At 48.9% G+C, this 20,910-nt stretch overlaps 9 protein-coding genes; 5 read left to right on the top strand and 4 right to left on the bottom strand.

Annotated features, from left to right (window-relative positions):
- Nucleotides 1-920: 920 nt before the first annotated feature.
- Nucleotides 921-2,588, top strand: FFUJ_14649 (related to HNM1-choline permease; the record flags this gene model as incomplete). Its single annotated transcript, XM_023576607.1, has 1 exon — nucleotides 921-2,588. One exon carries the CDS (start codon nucleotides 921-923, stop codon nucleotides 2,586-2,588), a length of 1,668 nt encoding a protein of 555 aa, XP_023429750.1.
- Nucleotides 2,589-3,226: 638 nt separating this feature from the next.
- Nucleotides 3,227-4,833, top strand: FFUJ_14648 (probable aldehyde dehydrogenase; the record flags this gene model as incomplete). XM_023576605.1 has 3 exons in its annotated part: nucleotides 3,227-3,351; nucleotides 3,400-3,768; nucleotides 3,822-4,833. 3 exons carry the CDS (start codon nucleotides 3,227-3,229, stop codon nucleotides 4,831-4,833), a joined length of 1,506 nt encoding a protein of 501 aa, XP_023429749.1.
- A 65-nt stretch (nucleotides 4,834-4,898) lies between these two features.
- Nucleotides 4,899-6,022, bottom strand: FFUJ_14647 (uncharacterized protein; the record flags this gene model as incomplete). XM_023576604.1 has 2 exons in its annotated part: nucleotides 4,899-5,656; nucleotides 5,707-6,022. 2 exons carry the CDS (start codon nucleotides 6,020-6,022, stop codon nucleotides 4,899-4,901), a joined length of 1,074 nt encoding a protein of 357 aa, XP_023429748.1.
- A 212-nt stretch (nucleotides 6,023-6,234) lies between these two features.
- Nucleotides 6,235-7,920, bottom strand: FFUJ_14646 (uncharacterized protein; the record flags this gene model as incomplete). The annotated part of the gene is made up of 1 exon (XM_023576603.1): nucleotides 6,235-7,920. One exon carries the CDS (start codon nucleotides 7,918-7,920, stop codon nucleotides 6,235-6,237), a length of 1,686 nt encoding a protein of 561 aa, XP_023429948.1.
- Nucleotides 7,921-8,654: 734 nt separating this feature from the next.
- FFUJ_14645 (uncharacterized protein) lies at nucleotides 8,655-12,165 on the top strand (the record flags this gene model as incomplete). XM_023576602.1 has 2 exons in its annotated part: nucleotides 8,655-8,977; nucleotides 9,048-12,165. The coding sequence occupies 2 exons, from the start codon at nucleotides 8,655-8,657 to the stop codon at nucleotides 12,163-12,165; spliced, it is 3,441 nt and encodes a 1,146-aa protein (XP_023429947.1).
- A 331-nt stretch (nucleotides 12,166-12,496) lies between these two features.
- Nucleotides 12,497-13,461, bottom strand: FFUJ_14644 (uncharacterized protein; the record flags this gene model as incomplete). XM_023576601.1 has 2 exons in its annotated part: nucleotides 12,497-13,117; nucleotides 13,168-13,461. 2 exons carry the CDS (start codon nucleotides 13,459-13,461, stop codon nucleotides 12,497-12,499), a joined length of 915 nt encoding a protein of 304 aa, XP_023429747.1.
- A 381-nt stretch (nucleotides 13,462-13,842) lies between these two features.
- On the top strand, nucleotides 13,843-15,827 carry FFUJ_14643 (uncharacterized protein; the record flags this gene model as incomplete). XM_023576600.1 has 4 exons in its annotated part: nucleotides 13,843-14,669; nucleotides 14,719-15,014; nucleotides 15,068-15,255; nucleotides 15,384-15,827. 4 exons carry the CDS (start codon nucleotides 13,843-13,845, stop codon nucleotides 15,825-15,827), a joined length of 1,755 nt encoding a protein of 584 aa, XP_023429946.1.
- A 739-nt stretch (nucleotides 15,828-16,566) lies between these two features.
- On the top strand, nucleotides 16,567-17,631 carry FFUJ_14642 (uncharacterized protein; the record flags this gene model as incomplete). Its single annotated transcript, XM_023576599.1, has 1 exon — nucleotides 16,567-17,631. One exon carries the CDS (start codon nucleotides 16,567-16,569, stop codon nucleotides 17,629-17,631), a length of 1,065 nt encoding a protein of 354 aa, XP_023429746.1.
- Nucleotides 17,632-18,370: 739 nt separating this feature from the next.
- On the bottom strand, nucleotides 18,371-19,295 carry FFUJ_14641 (uncharacterized protein; the record flags this gene model as incomplete). XM_023576598.1 has 2 exons in its annotated part: nucleotides 18,371-18,942; nucleotides 19,001-19,295. 2 exons carry the CDS (start codon nucleotides 19,293-19,295, stop codon nucleotides 18,371-18,373), a joined length of 867 nt encoding a protein of 288 aa, XP_023429745.1.
- Nucleotides 19,296-20,910: the final 1,615 nt, after the last annotated feature.

Genomic DNA, 20,910 nt, shown 5'->3' with positions numbered 1-20,910 from the left:
TGCGGCCGATAAGAATGTCGTCTCCCCCGAGATAACCGAACAGAACAGGTGATGCCCCTTCTTCATCCCCCTTGATTACGTTTCTCTTGGGCTGTTACCGGCCCGGTCGAAAAAGCAACGCGTTATTCCCCACGGGGAAGTCGTTGCACAAGACGCTGCAGTTCATCACGTAATGGAAATCTCGTCGTCCTCTCTCCTGATGCGAGGCATCGCTGTTCCCCATGGGGTACCATCGCGTTTCCCCGCAAACCGCCTGCCTGGCCAAGCCATTGGAATGATCGCTAACTTCCCGGGTTGTCCTGTCAGAATGTCGACGGCGTTGTCCTGTTTGCATCACTGGGCTCAACTCACAGGTATTTGGCAGACGCCGTCGTCGCTGAAAGGGCGTTAGTAGGGCAGTATGACTGGGGCTCGAGATAACAGTGCCCCCCCTCCCCAAAAAGAGCCTTATCTTTGTGCTACTAACCCCAATGCGCGCTTTTTTGGCCTCTGCCAGGTTTTTCGTTCAGTGCTGAAGCATCCCTACAATCAGCCACCACCACCACAATCTCTATACTCCATACAGTACTATCATTGCCCGTAGAGCGACCCTGACTTGTCACACGATAACCTTAGTTAGGTACCTTGATACCAAGCACCTACCAATTCCAATTCTGTCCTGTGTGTGGCCTTCGTAATGTCAAAAAAGTCTCCTTACCAAAAAGACGCTGGTCCGTTCCCCGTAAGCAAATTGGATATAAGCTTGCCACGCGCATTTGCTTTTTTACTTCCCATTTCATACAACACATTGCAATTGATCTCTCTCTGAGTCACATCGCATTCTCGCTAAGGCTGCCCGTCGCCTTTTCCCCCCTCTCCCCTCTTCTACCCTTTTACGTCATTTATTCTTTCTCTCGACGAGGTCATCGTCAGACGCGGCCATGACCAACGACGTCGAGACAAACTCTGCGCTCAAGCGCTCAGATACCACCAACGAAGCCATCCGCGATGCAGAAGATCTCGCAAACTTTGGCCATGACCAGAGTCTCACGCGAAAATTCAGCATGTGGAGCATGTTTGCCCTGGCCTTCTCGGTCCTGGGTACGTGGTCCACGTTCGCGCAGGGCATCGACAGCGGCTTGACCAGCGGAGGCCCAATCGCCATCCTTTGGGGCCTGGTCCTCGTGTTTGTCTGCAATATCTGCGTTGCTGTGTCGCTGGGTGAGATGTGTAGTAGTATGCCCACGGCGCTCGGTCAGGCGTACTGGATCTCGCGTTTGTGGCCGACAAAGGCTGGTCGGTTCTGCTCGTATCTTTGTGCGTGGATTAACATGACTGGTTGGATCACTTTGTCCGCGTCGCAGATTGCTTTCATGGGCGAGTTTATGCTCAAGATGAAGGTTCTCTTCCAGCCGGACTGGGCTGGTGCGGATAAGGGATGGGTTCTATTCCTCGTCTACGTCGGTGTTACTCTAGCTATGACTCTATTCAACGTCGTGGCCTGTCGAAAGGACATCGTTCTTCCCTGGTTCAACAACTTCGTTGGTGTTTCCTTCGCCAGTCTCTTCTTCATCATCAGCTTGGCCATGCTTATCTCCGTCGGAACCAAGGATAACCTCCATTACCAGCCTGCCAGCTTCGTCTTTGGACAGTGGATCAACCAGACTGGCTGGCCCGATGGTGTGACCTGGTTCTTGGGCCTTATCCAAGCTGCCTACGGTCTTACGGCCTTCGATGCTGCTATCCACTTGGTCGAAGAAATTCCCTCACCACGAAAGAACATCCCCCGTGTTATCTGGCTCTCGGTTACTATCGGCGCCATCACTGGTTTCATCTTCATGGTCGTTTGTCTCTTCTGTATCGTGGATATGAGCATCGTCACTGATCCTACGACCGGACTTGCTTTCATGGATCTCCTCAAGCAGACTGTCGGTCTTCAGGGCGGAACTGTCCTGTTGACACTGTTCATCGTGAACGGTATCGGACAAGGTATTGGAATCGTTACGACCGCTTCGCGTTTGACTTGGGGTTTTGCTCGAGATGGCGGTCTTCCTTGGAGTGGCTACTTTGCAAAGGTCGACGATTTCTGGAGGGTTCCTGTTCGTGCACTTTGGCTTCAGGGCGGTGTCATGGCTCTCATCGGAGTTCTCTACACTTTCGCCTCAACAGTCTTGGAAGCTATTCTAAGCGTCAGCACAATCGCGCTCACAGTATCCTACGGCATGCCCATTCTTTGTCTCCTCCTCGTCGGCCGAGACAAGCTCCCACCGGGAGAATTCTCCCTCGGTCGATTTGGTTCAGTCATCAACTGGGTCAGCGTCGTCTACTGTGCCGTCACCACCGTTTTCTTCTTTTTCCCGGGCGCACCGAACCCATCGGTTTCAGACATGAACTACGCCATTGCTGTGTTCGGCATCATGCTTGTCATCACGCTCGTGTTCTGGGTCATCAAGGGACGTATCACTTATCTGGAGACCGAGGAGGCGCAGGGAAACATCATCTATGCGCAGCGCGCGGAGCGGGCTAACTATGTCGATGTCGATGTCCGAACCAAGACGGATACGGAAGCTCGTCGGGCTTCTCAGACAGGAGGGCCTAGTGCTTCCTGATTGGTTGAGAGGACCGGCATTGCGAGACTTGGTGTGAAGATGGAACAGACACGCGTAGTTGTAGTTGAAGTTTAGAATCAATGAAAGATTAGCACTTGCGCATGGGAAAACCCGTTCTATTTAATTGCACTGTATCTTTGGTCTATCTTATTACCACAATCGGTATAGTCCATCTCAGGTGACAGGAAACGTTGATTTAGGAAGCATATTTGCATTTTTCAGAGCAAATCATACGAGATGTCAGTCATATCACCCCTGGATCATGCACCAAGGGTCCCATGGCACGGCAAATGATCAACCGCTTGCAAATCCAGTAGCTGAATGCATTTTCTTACCCCGATTCTGCTTAAATCGCTTGCAAAACGACTGCCCGATACAGAAGCGAGAAACATCTCCTTATCGGTCCAGGGTATCCCGCCCGGATATCCACACCGGTCCGGAGGACACTATACCGAGAATGGGCAATACTTTTCAACTTTTTGACCTTGGGAATCGGAACCCCACGTTGATAGCCTCCGTTGCTATACGGCACTGATATCGAGTGACGTTGGTGAATGACTATAGGTATACAAGGATAGCTTCTCCTCAGCTGATTTCCCCAGATATCTTCTGTAGAATCGAATCATCATACATCCAAAATGAGTCTAGACGTTCAACTTACTGCCCCCAATGGGCGAACCTACAAGCAGCCTACTGGTCTGTTCATCAACAACGAATTTGTTCCATCCTCAAGCGGCAAGAAAATCACTTCAATAAACCCAACGTAAGACGAAGAACCCACTTCAAGGATAATCACCACTGACAACAATAGAAACGAGCAGGAAATCACCTCCGTCTACGCCGCATCAGCCGAAGATGTTGACAAAGCCGTCCGCGCCGCTCGTCGCGCCCTTCGCAATCCCGCCTGGCGAGATCTCCCAGCTACAGAGCGCGGCAAGCTCATGAACAGACTTGCCGAGCTCGTTGAGGAGAACCGGGATATTCTCGCTACGATTGAAACATGGGATAACGGAAAGCCTTACTCTGTCTCGTTCAATGAGGACATGACTGAGGTGGCCGAGACGTTAAGATACTATGCTGGCTTTGCGGATAAGGTCTTTGGACAGGTTATTGAGACTACTGGCGATAAGTTTGGATACACTATCCGTGAACCTATTGGTGTCTGCGGACAGATTATCCCGTGAGTGCATCTAATGAGTAGCTTAGAGGCCTTCTTGACTAACAACTTGATAGATGGAACTATCCCCTTGCTATGGCAGCTTGGAAGCTCGGCCCTGCCCTCGCCTGCGGTAACGCTGTAGTCCTCAAGCCCGCCGAGCAAACACCTCTCTCAATCCTCTACTTCGCCAACCTTGTTGTCAAAGCCGGCTTTCCCCCCGGTGTCGTCAACATCGTCAACGGCCTCGGAACCGTCGCTGGCGCAGCCCTTGCCTCTCACATGGATGTCGACAAAATCGCCTTCACTGGCTCCACCCCAACAGCCAAGACCATCATGAAGATGGCTAGCAGTAACCTGAAGAATATTACTTTGGAGACTGGCGGCAAGAGTCCCCTCATCGTCTTTGATGATGCAGATATCGATCTGGCTGTTTATTGGGCCCATGCTGGTATCATGTCGAACCAAGGTCAAATTTGCACTGCCACAAGTCGTATTCTCGTTCAAGATGGTATCTATGATAAGTTCCTGGCTGCTTTCAGAGCGCAAGTCAAGAACATCTCCAAGGTTGGTGATCCCTTTGACGAGAAGACCTTCCAAGGCCCTCAAGTCACAAAGGCTCAATACGACCGTATTCTCTCTTTCGTCGAAGTCGGCAAGAAAGAAGGCGCCAAACTTGAGCTCGGAGGTCAGCCATTCAAGAAGGTCGGGGACGGCAAGGGCTACTTTATCGAACCTACAGTCTTCACTGGCGTTTCCCCCACGATGCGGGTTTTCCAAGAAGAGGTTTTCGGACCATTTGTGGTGGTTAGCAAGTTTAGCTCTGAACAAGAAGCTATCGACCTAGCCAACGATACTCAGTATGGTCTTGGAAGTGCTTTGTTTACTACCAACTTGACGAGGGCGCATCAGGTAGCGAAGAGGATTGAAGCTGGTATGGTCTGGATTAACTCAAGTAATGACAGTGATTGGAGGATCCCATTTGGTGGAGTGAAGCAGAGCGGTATTGGAAGGGAGTTGGGAGAGGCTGGCCTTGCGGCTTATTCGAATATCAAGGCTGTGCATGTTAACATTGCGGCAAAGTTATAAGGCAGATCGATTGAGAAAATAGTCTATTTGTACGAGAAAGGCCCTAGAGAAAGATAATTTGCAGATCATGCAGCCAATTTCTTGAAGACATCAATGGGAACACCCCGACGTATACTCCAAATCGTGTCATGGTCCGCTGCCTCAATGGTCTTCGTGTTGTAGGCAATGACCTTCTCAACCTCTTCTCCTTTGAAACAACTATCCAGCCATTTTGGACCATCCGTTCCCGGCGCTCCAATCATAGAATCCTCCTCAGCATAGTAGACATCCACGGTCAATTTCTTCCCAGCTGCCTTCAATGCCTCCACCAACTTTGGCACCAAATCATCATAGTCAAGCCAATCGCCCCATCCTGGTACGCCATCTGTCTTCTGCATCAAGAAAACCGACTCGTCACCAAAACCACGAATACTTTCTGCGTGCACAAGTTTGAATAAGAATGGTTCCAAGGATTCCTCGAAAAGAGCATCGGCCTTGGTCTCCTCAGCACCTCCTTCTACGTTCTTCTTCTTGGTTAATCCAAACATTTGGCTCATGCCAGCGGATGTCGCGACAACTGGACCGAGAGTGCCGTTCACGAAGCCGATTAACTTGTCTGCTTGGGCGAGCATGCTAGCGGGCAGTGATTGGGTCACAGACATGGATAGAAGATGTGAGTGAGATGGGAGAATCCAGGGAGCTCCGATGGTGAGGTAGGGCCGCTCTGGGTGGAGGATCTCTGGGTGATGCATTAGCATGTCAAAAGCGTAGACGGTTCCTCCGCTGTGACAAGCGAGGGAAACGTGCTTGACACCAAGATGCTTGAGTAGAGCAAGAGTCATTTCTGCGAAGATCAGTTATCTGTTGGCATCGCCCAGGTGAGTGGTGACTTACTTCGACACATGGCTGGTCTCTTCTCCAACTTGACAGGATCTGTCCCACCAAAACCCGGCCGGTCCATAACCACGATGCGAACACGGTACTTCTTGGCCAACTCATCTTTCGCGCAGTGAAAAATTCTTGACGCACATAACGGCGCAAAGAAGAGTAGCACATTCTCATCCGTGGCGTTGTGATAGCCGTAGTCGGAGTATTTTACTTGTAGATCGCCATGATCATCCGATGGATCGGCGGGAAGCTTGAAGGTTTGGGAGAAGCGGGGGTCTTTGAGAAAAGCCTCAGGATCTTTGACTTCTGTTGTACTCGCCATTGCGACTTGAGTTGTATGCACTCTCTTTCTTCAATTGATGGTTTCTTGGCAGGTTGAGAATAAAACATGAGTGAGCAGGAAGTGATACGAGACATGGACCAACACGTCACGTGTAACCTTGGAGGCCTGTCACAGGCTGAATTTGGCGGTGGATAAGAGGGGTAAGAGCAGCATCAAGGATTGAAGGATTATTCTGTAAATCAACGCCCTGCTCACATCATTTCTATCCATTTCAGCATATTCTGTCTCCCCGAACTTTCCGAGTCTTTCTTCCAGCGTTGCTTTGCCTTTCGGTTCAATAATCCCGCCGGGGATCCCTGACTTGCCAAAACCTCAAGCATCTCATGGTTACCCTGTTCCAAGGCAATTCTCATCGCTTTCCGAACATTCTTGCGTTTCCTATGCGCTCCAGCCATGACTAAGAGTCTCACCATCTCCAAGTTCCCTCTTCCGGCAGCAACCGGCAGAGCTACATCTACCGTCCTTTCGCCATTAATTATCTCGGCAACGACATTTTGCTCTTCACCCTCCAAATCCTCAATAGTTCTCGTTGGACCTAATGAATAGCCCAGTTCTATGAGTCTTCGGACAATGGGCAGACAATCGTCCAACACAGCGCGTTGAAGCCTTCTCAGGCCCCAAAACGCCAGTGTGTCTGCCGCAAAGGACAATCCTTTGGTCCACCAGACCCCTTCATTGTCATTATAACCTTCCAATATAGCATCATAAACCAAATTGAAAACGTCAAGATCAATCGTTGTCTCTAGGATTTTGCTCAATCTGATACCAGCAGGCGATCTTGAAGAAAGGTCAGTTCGTCCGTTCATCCATATCATATCCGCAATCGATGGTGCTAGAAGTCGGTATCTCGTGAGAGGCCAACCCGACTCAATCGCGACGCGCAGAAACTCGATCTGATCCGGAAGAATGACTTCAGTGACTATGTCCGTCCTATACACATCAAGTTCGCGTTCTCTGGTGGAAACACTCTTCAATAAGAGGTGGATGTATTCTATCTTGTTCAACTGAACAGCAAGCTTGACTGGGTTCGCAAGCCTGATGAGAGACTTTCCACATTTTGGTGGCAAGAGGCCAAGTTCATCGTCTAATATGCGGCCAGCTTGAGGAATGGGTGTCTGGAACGATGATAATGCTGTAAGTTGTTCATCTGCCGTTGACAGCGCCTTGAGGTGGGAGGGACAGAGGATCTGATCCTTATTAGAAAGTGTATTTTCGAGAAGAGTGTTATCGCTCAGATGTACAGCCATTGCTGCTAGAGCGTCCCGAAAAACTGCACAAGATTCATCCAACTGAAGTGCTGTCGCATCGAATGCTGACGACCCTGTCTTGATGTAGAAATCAGGATGAGAGTAGATGTATCCGTGCTTGACCGCTACTTCACAAACGATGCGTACGGTATCCTCCAACTCTATCTGCGAGGATGTTTGCTGTATGTGTTGATAGAGATATTCTGAGACTTTTAACAACAGAACATGATCTTGGGTTGGCGGTTTTGTCCTGATTCTGCCCAATGTCCTGGCTGTCAGGAACATGACCCAGAAATCGTCGCTAGGGACCACTGATGAGCTGGAGGTGATTACCGCTTCCCCAGAGAGCGTATCGTCTTCAGATTTCTCTTGATTGCCTTCTGCAAGTGATGGAGACACTGGCCTATCCAGATCTGGCGTCTCAGGCTCAGAGTTGGTGTCGCCGTCGTCGGATACGTTCTCTAGAAGAGGTGGATACGATGAACGGTGATCATCATCTACCGTGTGGTAGAATATGGTTTGTTTACGCACAGGGTCCCAGTATCCAACATCATCCAGCATGTCAGACTCGAGAATGGCTTCCATTGTCATGAGGTTGAAGGCTTTGCTGACGCGGCATAATGCCAGCATTTCGGCGAGAGAAAGCGATGCCGTGCATTGCTCGATGATATGAAGTCATATCTCTGCTGGAAAGCAGGTCGGTAGATACTCCAGATCTCTCATGGTTCATTGATCTAAATTGAGCTGATGTTGTTCGTATGAGATTGTCAAGTTGATGAGTAGCCAAGAGTCATCAACAGTAATGCTGACAGTGCATTTACTGCACAGCCACGGGGAAGGGCCCACTGAAATGCAGCGGTGTATGGCGAGGGGACCTTGGCCCTAAGCGATAAAATTACTCAGGTAAACCTAGCCTAAGCTCAGGGGCTCTTTGCTGAGCTTATTTTGGCAACCTCTTTCCTAGCCTTGAGTTTTCTTGCTCTCTGAGGCATCGGTACAGCTTCTTCTGAATCGCTTATAGGGATAAGAATCGTTGTGGTAATTGAGGATATTTGGAAACGATATTGGACCAGCCGGACAAGGTTTCGCATCATCAAGATGAAAGCCGATGATTCTCGCGCGGGCGCCTCATCCTCTGTAGGTCTGGTGGGTTTGTTTCCCCCACGCTTTGTCTCTTGATCTTGGTGGCGTATCAAGAGCGATGCTGATTCGTAAGAACAAACAAGGAATAGGCGGCAAGGCATTATTGATGCCTGAGAGGCTTTTGGCTTCACTCTGTTTCAGTATCATCGCAATCGTGCAAAGACTTCATTAGCCTATCTCCAATTTAGCAATTTCATACTCCTACTATAAGTTCAGTCACAATGGAATGCCTCAAACTGAGCCTCGAATCCGTTGCCTCACTTCATGCCATGAATGAGGCTGAGCTGCGTGCTCTCGTAGGAAAGGGAAACTCATCCGACACTGACAGTGAGGAGGGTTTGAGAATTCACATCTATGCAAGCTATCTTTTGTTCGAGATGTGCAGCTCTGACAACGTTCTGGAAGAGGCTATTCTTTTGACTAAAAGAAAGATCGTCGATTCACTTCCGGATAAACGGGCTCTCAATGAGTGGCTTGATATTCTCACGGCGCTTTTGGTGATGTTGCACCACTCCCAGCAGATAACTGGACAAATCGCTGAGACGTAAGTTACTCTACCGTTCATTCATAACATATATGCGGATCGAAAAGATTGCTAACATCTTGGTATCTAGGTCCAGACGTGACGCCATGCTGAATGATATTGATCTTCGAGTGAGACTCCTCAAGAACCAAGCAGCCGTATCGATGATGAGATTCGAGCAGAGCCACATCATGGATGATTTGAATCTGGCAATCGCTATAGTGGAACGCTTGATACCAGTCACAGATCTTAGCAAGTCATCAAGGTTGCAGAACAACCTTGGTGTTATGCTTCACAAGCGATATCAGAAAACTGAAGCGATAAAGGACCTAAGCCGAGCTATTGACGCGATAAGAATCGCTATAAGTCTTACCCCCGATGATAGCCCGGATCTTGCTGGCCGTCTCAACAATCTTGGACTCTGGCTCAGTACTCGGTTTGAAAGATCGGATATTGTCGAAGATCTGGACTATGCCGTCGAGGCTGCAAAGAAAGCCGTAGTATTGACGCCTGAGGGTCACCAGCACTACGCTGGATATCTCAATAACCTTGCCAACAGCCATGGCAAGCGGTTCCAGCGAACAAGCACAATCGACGACATTGACCGTGCAATCGAGGCGTCAACAAGAGCGGTAAAATCGACATCACAAAAACACCCCGGCTTCTTGAATAGCCTTGGTGTGTGGCTTTGTGCGCGGTTTGAAGCATCGGGAGAACTCATGGATCTGGATCATTCCATCGAAGCAGCACGTCTTGCAGTAGCTATCACGTCGCCGAGCCATTCTGACCACTCTGTGTTCTTGGATACCCTTGGAACCAGCCTCAGCAAGAAATTCGAGAGAACCGATTCAGTTAAGGATCTAAACGAAGCGTTGAGTATCTTCACTCAATGTCTAGAGGTAACGCCTAGCCATACACAGGATTTTGCATCTACCTTGAACAATCTGGGGATCTGTCACGGTATGAGATTTGAAAGAACGGGGTCAATCGCAGATCTGGACCATGCCATTGAGAGAACGCACGAGTCTGTATTCAGCACTCCTCAAGGCCATCCGAAACTCCCCAACCGGCTGAACAGTCTTGGGAATCAACTCAGGGCGCGCTTCCAAAGAACAGGCGCGATGCAAGACTTGAAACACGCCATTGACGCTGCAGAGAAAGCCATGAAGATCGCGGCGAGGACTCACCCTCATTATCCTACGTATCTGAGTAGTTTGGCGAATAAGCTAGTCTTGCGCTTTGAACGAACAGGCAAAATCCAAAATCTTGATCGTGCTATCGAACTGGTTGAGGAAGCCATCCAAGGCCCTCTGGTGTCTCACGATAACGTCGCTGCCTACTACAACAACCTTGGATCATCACTTCGCACGCGCTACGAGGAAGTTGGAAGAGAAAGTGATATTGCCCGAGCTATCGAAGCTTGCAACAAGGCCGTTGGGCTGACAGCGAAAGATCATCCTGATGTCTACTCCTACCTCAATAATCTCGGCAATGCGTTTGGTAGCCGCTTCAGCAAGACGGATTCCCTGGATGATCTCGATCGCTGTATCAAAAATATCACCAAAGCGGTGGAAGCAATTTCCCAAGATCATCCCGATCGTTCAATAATGATAAATAATCTGGGGAACTGGCTTGATAAGCGATTCGAGGTTACCAAAGCTGCCAGCGATCGGTACAGTCAAATTCATTGGTTCCTGGAGGCATGGAACTCCAAAACAGGCGCTCCATCTCAAAGAATACGAGCAGCTGGTTCTGCTGCTTACGTCTACATACAACGAGAGGAGTGGGATAAGGCTAGTACACTGCTGCGTGAGGCCGTGTTTCTTCTCCCGAAAGTCAGTCCACGGTTTCTATCTCATACAGACAAGCAGAGCTTGCTTTCGAGTCTGTCTGGTTTGACATCTATGGCCGCCGCTGCCGCCCTTAGTGCCAACAAAGGGCCTTATGAGGCCCTTCGTCTCTTGGAGCTGGGAAGAGGTTTAATCTCAGGATTCGTTATGGACGTCCGCACTGATATCTCGGAGCTTAAGGTCGAGTACCCAGACTTGGCGAAGAAGTTTGGTCGTCTTGGAGATGAAATGGGTCATTTGCAAAGCGGAATTGGGGTATCGACAAAAGAAGATGACCTGGAAACTTGGCAGCGGAAACAAGAAAGGCTTCGGAAAGCCGACGAGGAATTCGACAAGCTTCTTGGAGAGGTCCGAGGAAGAATCGGATTCGAGACCTTTCTTCTACCGCCTACCGAGGCAGAACTGCTGGCAGCGGCTACCCCAGAACCTATTGTCGCTATCAATGTAAGCTTCTACAGATGTGATGCATTCATCATCGAGAGTACTGGAATTAGAACCATAGAGTTACCTGATCTGTCACAAAGAAGGCTCCGCGTATGGGCGAGTTTCCCGTCAGCCAGATCTGAGCTTGCATCTCGGCTAGAATGGCTATGGGATGCACTCAGCCAGCCTTGCTTGAGCTCTCTTGGTCTCACATCTCCTGTATTGGATGATAACTGGCCCCATATCTGGTGGACCCCAACCGATGCCCTCAGTTGTATACCGATTCATGCTGCTGGGCGCTATGGCGAAGGCTCTACTGAGACAGTCTTGGATAGGACTATGTCATCATATGCCTTGACCATAAAGTCACTGCTTCACGGGAGAAAGCGTGATATTGCTTCTGACCGTGAACCAGAGAGAAGGTCAGCACTCCTTGTTGCCATGCGTAACACACCGGGCAGTGGGAATTTGCTATATGCCGAGGATGAAGTCAAGTTGGTGAAGCAGATGTGTCCAAGACTCGACCTCAAACCGAGGACGCCTAGACCGTCGAAGGAGGGAGTCCTCACATCCCTGGAGACCTGTAAGGTATTCCATTTTGCTGGTCATGGGCGTTTGAACTCGATGGAACCCTCTAAAAGTTGTTTGTGTCTTGAAGACTGGAAGACCAACCCTCTCACAGTCCAGGACATCCGCGGGAAGAATCTAGAAAGCACTCAGCCATTTCTCGCATACCTCTCCGCTTGCCGAACCGGAACAAATATGGAGTCAAGGCTATCAGATGAAGGAATTCATCTCGTTGGCGCGTTCCACTTGACTGGATTTAGGCATGTAATTGGAACACTATGGGAAGCATCAGATAGGCATTGCGTTGATGTAGCCGAAGTATTTTATGGGACTCTGCGTGATGAAGGAATGACAGATATGTCTGTGTGAAAGGGCCTACATCAAGCACTGAGACAACTGAGAGATAAGGGACGAGCCAAGAGCAAGGGCATTAGGGACATCACAGCGGTAAGCGAGGAAGAAGATAAACCAGATCTTGGAAATACGCACTGGATGCCCTACATTCATTTTGGATGCTAGTTGCTTTACTAGTGTAGGGATGGTCCTAGAGCATAGCAGTAATACATGGTTCATCTATGAGACTTTCTTGAGTTTATCTTATTGAGTAGCAGTTTTATTTCTTTGGTCGATCTAGCAGTACTATCAACCCATTTGTAAGGACAGTAATACCATTACTTTACAGCCAACTCCGATCTCGAATCTAGGCCTCTGGATGTTCCTTGAGCCATTGCTCCATGCTAGTAGGAGTCACCTTACTAGCCCATCTCTCGTTATCAACAGGATCAATAACAGCCTTGCCATTCAAGAACACCATCCCATAAGCCAAGTCGATATACTTATCCGCCTGAAAAGCGCCGATATTCTCCCTTGCCTGTTGCAACATTGCTTGGAGTTCAGCCTTGCCCCCAAAGCACTGTTTCTTCATCTCATAGCCACGCGCTTTGCCATAAATATCAGCGAGCTCAGGCATAGTGCAATGAGACGACTCGACGTAGTAAACACCACGCTTAAGGACATCTTGATCATTTATAGCAAGCAGTGTATACTTTGCCAAGTCATCGAGAGTAGTAAACGACATCTTCTCTTCTCCCGTACCAAAGTAAACAACACTTCGAGTCTTGGCGTTGACCAGGCTGGGTCGGCCTGCATCCTTGATATGAATGAGCGAATAATCCAAGATGGCACCTGTAAAGCCATAGATTGGTTTCAAGCTGCAAGAGAGCTCGGCAAGACGCTTGAAAGCGATATAAGCATCGTATGTCTCGTGATCGCCGAGCTCGAGCTTAGTCCAATCAAAGTTCCAAGATGCGGCATGGAAAACCTTGAACAAATAATTAGTGTTGATAAAATGCTTGTTGATGCGGGGTTCACCTTGACACCTGCTTTCTCAGCTTCCAGCAAGAGAGCCAGCTGGCCTGCTCCAATGATGCTGGGCACTGGAGGTAGAGCAGCGATAACGACATCAACTCCCTTGACGGCTTTCGCAAGGTGGGACTTATCAAGGAAGTCGGGGCAAACGATGAAACTCTCAAGTTTGGATGCAATATCGGCATTGAGTTTATCAGGGTTTCTGCTCAATCCGCGGACTTGATAGCCTTCTTCCAATGCATAGCGAGCAAGGGTCTGGCCGACCATGCCGGTGATGCCTGCAATGAGAATGAGCATGATGAGTAAATTGATACAGATACTAGAAGTGGTTTGAATGAATCAGACAGCGTGTCCAGTATCTGGCAGGTGATGGCTTCTTTATAGTTCGTCATTGTTACCGAAATCCTGGAATGTCCACAATTGGCGGACGATCCATTCCCTGATCGGAGTTGGAGTTACGGACTTACGGGTTTACGCCGCATAGCCAAGTCCTCGTGCCGTAAGCATGCAGCTGCAATGAGATCCTTCTCACTGATGACCTTCCTTCGTTTTCGTCATCATTCAACTCCGAGGTATCTTCACCAAACCATGATTCCGAAAGCATGCGAGCCATGTCGCCGGCGGAAGATCAAGTGCGATGGAGCAACGGTTTGCAGCGGATGTCGGAACAAACCCGCCATGTGTATCTATCGTCTCAAACCACGCAACAGAGCTCGTAAAGCGCATAAATCTGCATCAACAGAGATCTCCAACTCCGAAACTCCCGAAGATTCTCATACCAATGGCGTGTATCCAGGTGCTATTATAGCTTCCAACACCGGGGGCGAGCCTGGAATTCATGAACAGCTTGTCTATGGTCCGACGTCAACCTTTGCATTTCTACAGACTCTACATAATGAGCTGGATCATAGGCGTACACACACCTCCAGAAATAAATGTCAAAGTCTGGATGCCTTTACTAAAAGAACTATTTTCTTTGGCCTGCCGTCAAGAGTCGACCCGCTCTTACTTCCCCTACAGCAACGAATGGAAGACATTCTTCCAAGGTCTACCGCCATTAGATTCCTGCAAGCTTTTGAGAAATATTCTTCCCATGGTTTACCGTTTATAAACATCGATAGAACTCGAGTGTCATTGGATAATCCCTACAACGTTAGGGTTAACGACACATCAACGTCACAAGACAAAGCTCTACTACTCATGATACTCGCCATCGGCGCACTTAGCACCTCTGAAACCGATACCGCAGAGACGCTCTTGATACATGCTAAGCGAGAGGTCGCCCTGTTCGACGATGTCGCCACATTACCAATAGATCAGTTCTGTCTCCTGATGTCAGATTATCAGCTCAATATGGGACGCCCAAATGCTGCGTATTTGCAAGTATGTTCGGCTTCCACCAGAGCCTTGGCCATGGGTCTTCATGCTAGAGCTGAAGGTGATATAGGAAGGGAGGACTTGCAGACACGTTTGACTACCTTATGGGCTACATATTTCCAACAAACGTGAGTGTTATTAAACTAGTCTGACTAGATAATATCTGACTTTCTACAGATGGATATGCTTCATCGTTGGAAGGAAGGGAATCTTTAGACGGTCAGATATCTCCTGCGATTACCCAGACAATGAACCAATGCTCATTGATCTTTGTAATCTGGCAGCCATCCAGGAACAGGCAACGTCATGTCCGAACGGGCAGAAATACTGCACGCTTTCCCAGATGTATGAAAACACTCGAAAACTTCATCTGCAGGTTTGGGGCGTCTGTGAAGACCTCTGGTTCGGTCCTTCTCCTCTTCGATGCCAAGGATCAGGGGCGGATGAAATGGCACGGCTTCTAGTCTGTAACGGTGTGTACCTTGATCATGCTACGCGAAGAGAAAACCTTGAGCTAAATGATAAGTTTACTGCCACTTCATTCATACTGTTTATCGACCGTTCCTCGTTGCAGAGTCGGCACTAAGAGCTTTTGGTCAGCTGGAAAGAGCCAATGCGATTTGGCTTCGACAAGCGTGTAGATATGCTACAGACGCCGCTGAAGATTCGATTATCATCACCCATCAAATATTCAAAGCTTCAGATACCAAAGGAGTAAGTATAGTCTTAATTGAGAATGCCCGCACCCATGAGCTAAGATTTGCACGGTTACATCTCTTCATATTTCTCTGGACCCAAAAGTCGGTTGGCTTGATTTGCAATGCTAACAGGCCCGGATCCAGATGAGACGATACAATTCCTTCTTTCTCGAAACAAGCTGCGCTATACTTCTGTACGCATCAATGGGTCATCCGTCCAAACATCCACATCATCGAGATATTGTCGGGCTCGCGATAGAGTGCCTTGAGCTAATGGTGGTTGACGATCCTGTCACAAATGCAATACTGCATATACAGAAGCTCATTGATGCCATCGAAGGATACATACATGGGCCGTTTAATCGTGGAATGGAAGACCCGTCCTCACATGCAGACGTTGACCAGCGTCAGAACTCCGATCAAGCCCAGGGAGTATCTGTATCGTTGCCCTCCGAGAATATCATGGATTCTACTACCAGCCCTATATCTGGCAGTGCGGACTATATGTTTTCGGGTTTCTTGGGTCTTCTGCCATTGGACCCCTCATTCGTGCTCATGGTTGAAGACGGAACTGGTATGGCGGAATAACCCTGACATCGAGGTATTAGGGGAGCTTTCCAAGACGAATGTAAATTAGGCATCAAGATTAGGCTCTCGGTTACCTAAGTGCAGTTCATGAAGTTGCCTAAAATCAATCTTCTAATACATAACGCCTTGCGCATAATTTACCTCCATGGGGGTTATACAATTTAATAAGCCCTGACCATATCAATTCTGACACTGAGATCCGTTAATTATGCTCCTGGAGAGACTTAGAGTTCGACTCCAGAAAGTTTGAGTTACTGTATCAAAGCTTAAACGTATCACAACGAGTTGAATCAAAGGAAAATTGAATTTTGCTCTTCTACACGTCACGGCTGCCTGAAGCCAGAAGCCATGATAGATATTAACAACCTTGCACATCAGGCAGATCACTATCTTTCGAGGCATCACCTGTTAATAAAGCTTCAGCTGCCTATCTCACCTGACTTGGCGCGGGGTTCAAGACCTTTCAGAACCTACAGGAATATTTGAGGCTCCTTTGCTCTTCTCAATAGGCTGTACCGTCATTTGTAGTAAGCTCGAGTCACTGCGAAGATTCGTCACTCTCTAGGATGGCAAACCTACGCGCATGCAATTCGGCCTCCTTTCTTCTCGCACAATCCGCAGTGAAGTTTAATACGCAATCGTAAAGCAAAGCCCCACATTGCCCTACATGTATGTATAGGGCCGCCGTATTCTACCCTCCTAGACCAAACATCAGCAAACCCTCAAACTCTCCGGCAAAATGAACGCCAGCTTTTACCAAAGTCTCCCAACTCTCTATTTCGAGTTACTAGCCGACAACCTGGCGCAGCTCGCAACGATCGACTACTTTCATTACCTACGTGCATTCAAAAAGGAGATCATAACCTTCCTCGCTCTCGTTGGCACTGCAAGATTTGTCACATGGGTTCTCTGTGCATCCTTCTCTTTCTACACATACTGCCTTCACCGCAGTGAACTCCACCGCTATAACCACGTATCTCCCGATGGGTCGGCCGCATGGGCTCTAGTAACTGGAGCTTCTGGTGGAATTGGATATGAGATTGTGCGCGAGTTCGCAAGGAAAGGATTCAACGTTGTGCTCCATGGCCGGGTGGAACAGGATCTGCTAGCTGCCATGATGCGGATGCATGAGGAGTTCCCCGACCGGAATTTCAAAATTCTCGTCGCAGATCCGACAGTCCTTGGGACTAAAGAGTTCTGGTATAGGAAGAGCTACGGGGATTGGAAGCTAGAACGTAAACTTGACCTTGAGGCTATAAAGAACGAGCTGTCCAAGCTTAACTTGACAGTCTTGGTTAACTGTGCGAATGCAGAGGCCAAGCATACAGACCTTGGACGGATCCTCGATGAGAATGAAAAGTCTATCTGGAAACACATCAACTCGGACGCTCTCTATCCCATACAGCTCTTTCGGGCTCTTCTTCCTACCCTCATTGGCAACGCCCCGTCTCTCATCATAAACGTCACCTCTCTAAGCGACAAAGGCATCCCACTCAAGATCTCAGCCTCAGCAAGCCGTTCATTCCTTTCTAGAATGACAGAGTCCTCGGCTCTGGAAATGAAACTCGATGGCTACGATGTTGAGGCCTTGTGTGTACGGGTGTCGAGATGCATGGGTCAAACGGACAGCACTCTTGCTAGAGCAATCATTGCGAGAGTCGGTAGTCGCCGGAGTGTTGTTGTCGGTCACTGGTATCAGTTCCTTTACAAAGGGCTGATTGATTTGCTTCCTGGAAGGCTGTGGGACTGGTGTATCATACACTACATTCGTGGGATGACTGACATCAAGTGCAAGGGAAGTTGAACATTTTCCTTTCTCCCAATATCCCGCTCTACGCTTCTATCTACTCTTCAATAACAGTTGCGGGTGTTATGCCTGCACAGCCGTCTTTCTCACCCAAGGGTTCTTCCTTGTTACTACCTCCGCCCCTTTCCCTCAACTCTTCCCTCAGATACTTATTGTGATGTGATGTCGCCTAAGGCTGATCGTTGACGGTCACTGATCTGGCTGAAATTTATCTGATCGAGCAGTCATATCTTTGGTGACATGTCAGAGCATTGTTTCTTTTCTTCATCAACATCTCCGTTTATTCCTTCCTCCATCACTATTGTTTCTTTCATCTGACCTTTTTAGTTAACCATAATTCTCAAGTCGCACGCGATAATGAGCAGGCCCAACAAGAAGCCGCCTTTTACTACGAAATGTGAATAGCCCAACTATCTAATTATCAGAGACCGTACAACAATGCCAGCCTCTGGAGAGCGACAGCAGTTGATAAATTTTTTGAAGCTGCGTAAGCCTTGACGGCGATTGGCGAAAAGTTGCTGATTATGCGCTGTCATGCATACGCAAAATGCATGATTGAGCCCTGGAAATCAGTACAGTCACGCACGGTCCACCACTGTATTTTTGCTGACACTGATTGTGGATTTGGGACTGTAATCGTATTGAGATCGTGGCTCGTTGGTAAGTACATAAGAAAAGACCTGTTCTATGGCGATCCATATAATAAACTTCAAACAAAAATCTTGCTGTCCCTCATCTAGGCGTGAGACTTTCTGCGGGTATCATCATCAACAGCAGAGGGAGTCTTGGGGCCACCAAAGCTAAACATATCCAAGAACGAGCTCCGCCTCTCGCCAGTGGCACCCTGACCCTGGTCCAGCGACTCACGTCTGCTCCCGGCGGGCGAGGCCTTCTTAGCCCCTCCCCAAAAGTCCATGATGGAGCTCCTCCTCTGCTCGAGGGGCTTGGGCGGGGTGCAGACCATGATCTGCAGCTCGAGATTCTCGATGTCGTTGTCGGTCTCGACCTTTGTGCGGCCGCAGTTGGAGAAGCTGGTGCCCGAGTAGAAGACGTAGCCGCTGAAGGGGCTGGCGAGGGCTGCAACGACGGCGCCCTTCTGACGCGCTACCTGCAGGGTTTGCTTGGAGAGCGTCTTGGCGTACCCTTGGCGCTTGTGGTGGGGATGCGTGATGACGGCATGGAGGAACATAACTTGGTCGTAGCGGGCGAGGTACGTCTGCTGAGTCTGCGTGATGCCTGATTGCAGTGCGGCAATTCTCTTTGCCGTCTTGCTCTCGCCGTTGCTGGGGTCTTCCGACAGCCCAAACACTGTAAAATTTAAGGTTAGCGAATTTTCATCACTGAAACGAGCAGAAAAGTGGGTTACCTCGCTGGATCTGTTCGGTGACGCCCTTTCCATCGTCTTCGTTCTGGTGAAGCGACTGGATGATCGCAAGGGACACGGGGTCGTGAGTCTTGGGAGCATCGACTACGTAGCAATGCCAATTCTTGCTGTTGTCGTCAATGATCCTCTTCAGAACCGTCTCGACATGATTTGAGGCAGCTTCTGAACGGCCTGCTGAGGGGTAGCAGTACAGCCAGACAGAATCATTTGACAGCCCGCTGAGGATGATCTCCTTCAACGCGGGGATGTCTTGTTGCGTAGCGATACGGACACCCATAACTGATACGTTGATCAATGCAAGTAATATGTAATAAGAGTAGTTGTTGTGTTCAAGTTTGATTGGAATGAAGAAACACCAAAGGTCAAGACTGTGAAAAGGCTTGAGGATCAGCCAGCTTTCATAGTCGGTATAAATTTTTCACCCGCCGCCCGGCAGTAAAAAAGCGTCCAAGTGGGCTTTCTGAGGTTAGAGCCACGCAACGTCACACGCAAAGTGAATTCTGATCATGAGCCGATGCCAAGCCAAGCAACATGAGATCATAGCGGTGTCTGTCCAGGCCAAGTATTGGCCCTCCAGTACGACGAGGCGCTGGCGGCCTCTCCTCCTCCCCACAGCGATCGCCTCATAGCGTAAGGTGTGCCAAGTCTGGCAATTCCGCCTTAGCCGTGCTCATTTAAACATTTTAAGCTTAATCGACAAGGTTAAGCAACGTCTGATGCTCATGTTCTGATGCTCATCGTATGAGACGAATTATTGGTATCAGGTATAAATATGAGATGATGTCTCTTGGTATTCGAGGGAAAAAGCAAATGGTTATCGAGATTCGAGCGCCGAGATACAGGGTTCTTTTGTGATCTGATGAGGAGATGGATTTTCGGAAAGAATGCAACCTACGACACTCGGCATGCAGTACAACCTGTGCCTGGTTTTGCTCTTATCGTACAGAGCCTTTGTCGCTTGTCAGCGCTGTGCATGTCAGCAGTAAAAATAATACCGGGAACAGCCGAGGCATTAACGTGCACCGTAACGCACTGCTGAGAAGAGTTCAGATCGTCTCTTGTTCGAGGCCCAACCATCATGTCATGGTTGGTAATACTAATTTCACGACATGTGACGCTTGATACCCAGTTCTGAAGCATGTGCGATAGAAACAATAGCCTATTCACCAACTATTCAGCGCTGGAACTGGAGCTGTTCTGGCGGAAGCGTTTGAACTTCTCGATATGCACCCCGCAACAACATTGCGGGGACAAATAGCTAAGCACGGCACTACCCATCCCCAGATCAATAGACAGATACCCGATAAATACCATTTCTTAGCCTTCTCAACTTGTGGGGGTTCGGATTATTTAAGAAGTCGAGTGATAAGGCAGACACCGTGATTGGTTCGTGATAGCAGCGAAGTCTAGGCATGACGGAGGTTGAGCCACTTGAGGCAATTGTGAGGCGGGTGCCTGAGCTGATGCGATATCCGCCTCTGAACCAATGAGTCGCAAAACGACAGACTGCCATTCGACTAAGTATTTACACATGAAGTGGCCTCCAATTTAGTTCCGTTGGCTCTAGAGAATTCATCGTTACGCTTCCATCAGCCCATGGCTAGCACAAAGAGCGTCGCAACTCTCTTGGCACCGTTACGAGTCAATCGAACCATGCTCCACATGGGGCTTCATCACGCAGACAGGTTTCCAGTAAAGTAGTCACTAATTACTTATCTTTCACGGCTCTCTTCTCTACCCCTGAGTGTCGCGCCTCGATTTAATGTACCTGAATATTTGACTGCAGTAAACTCCAATGGAACAATGTCTCATGGCAGTTTTCGAGCTGGTCGGTGTGATCGGTGTCGGTAGCTCCATCATCAACGGCGATGACCTCGGCACCATCCGGTATC

The sequence above is a fragment of the Fusarium fujikuroi genome, chromosome FFUJ_chr04, assembly GCF_900079805.1.
Source record: "Fusarium fujikuroi IMI 58289 draft genome, chromosome FFUJ_chr04".
In the NCBI taxonomy this organism is placed as follows: Eukaryota; Fungi; Ascomycota; class Sordariomycetes; order Hypocreales; family Nectriaceae; genus Fusarium; species Fusarium fujikuroi.
The sequence above is the reverse complement of the archived record's forward strand: the minus strand, read 5'-3'. Positions and strand labels throughout refer to the sequence as shown.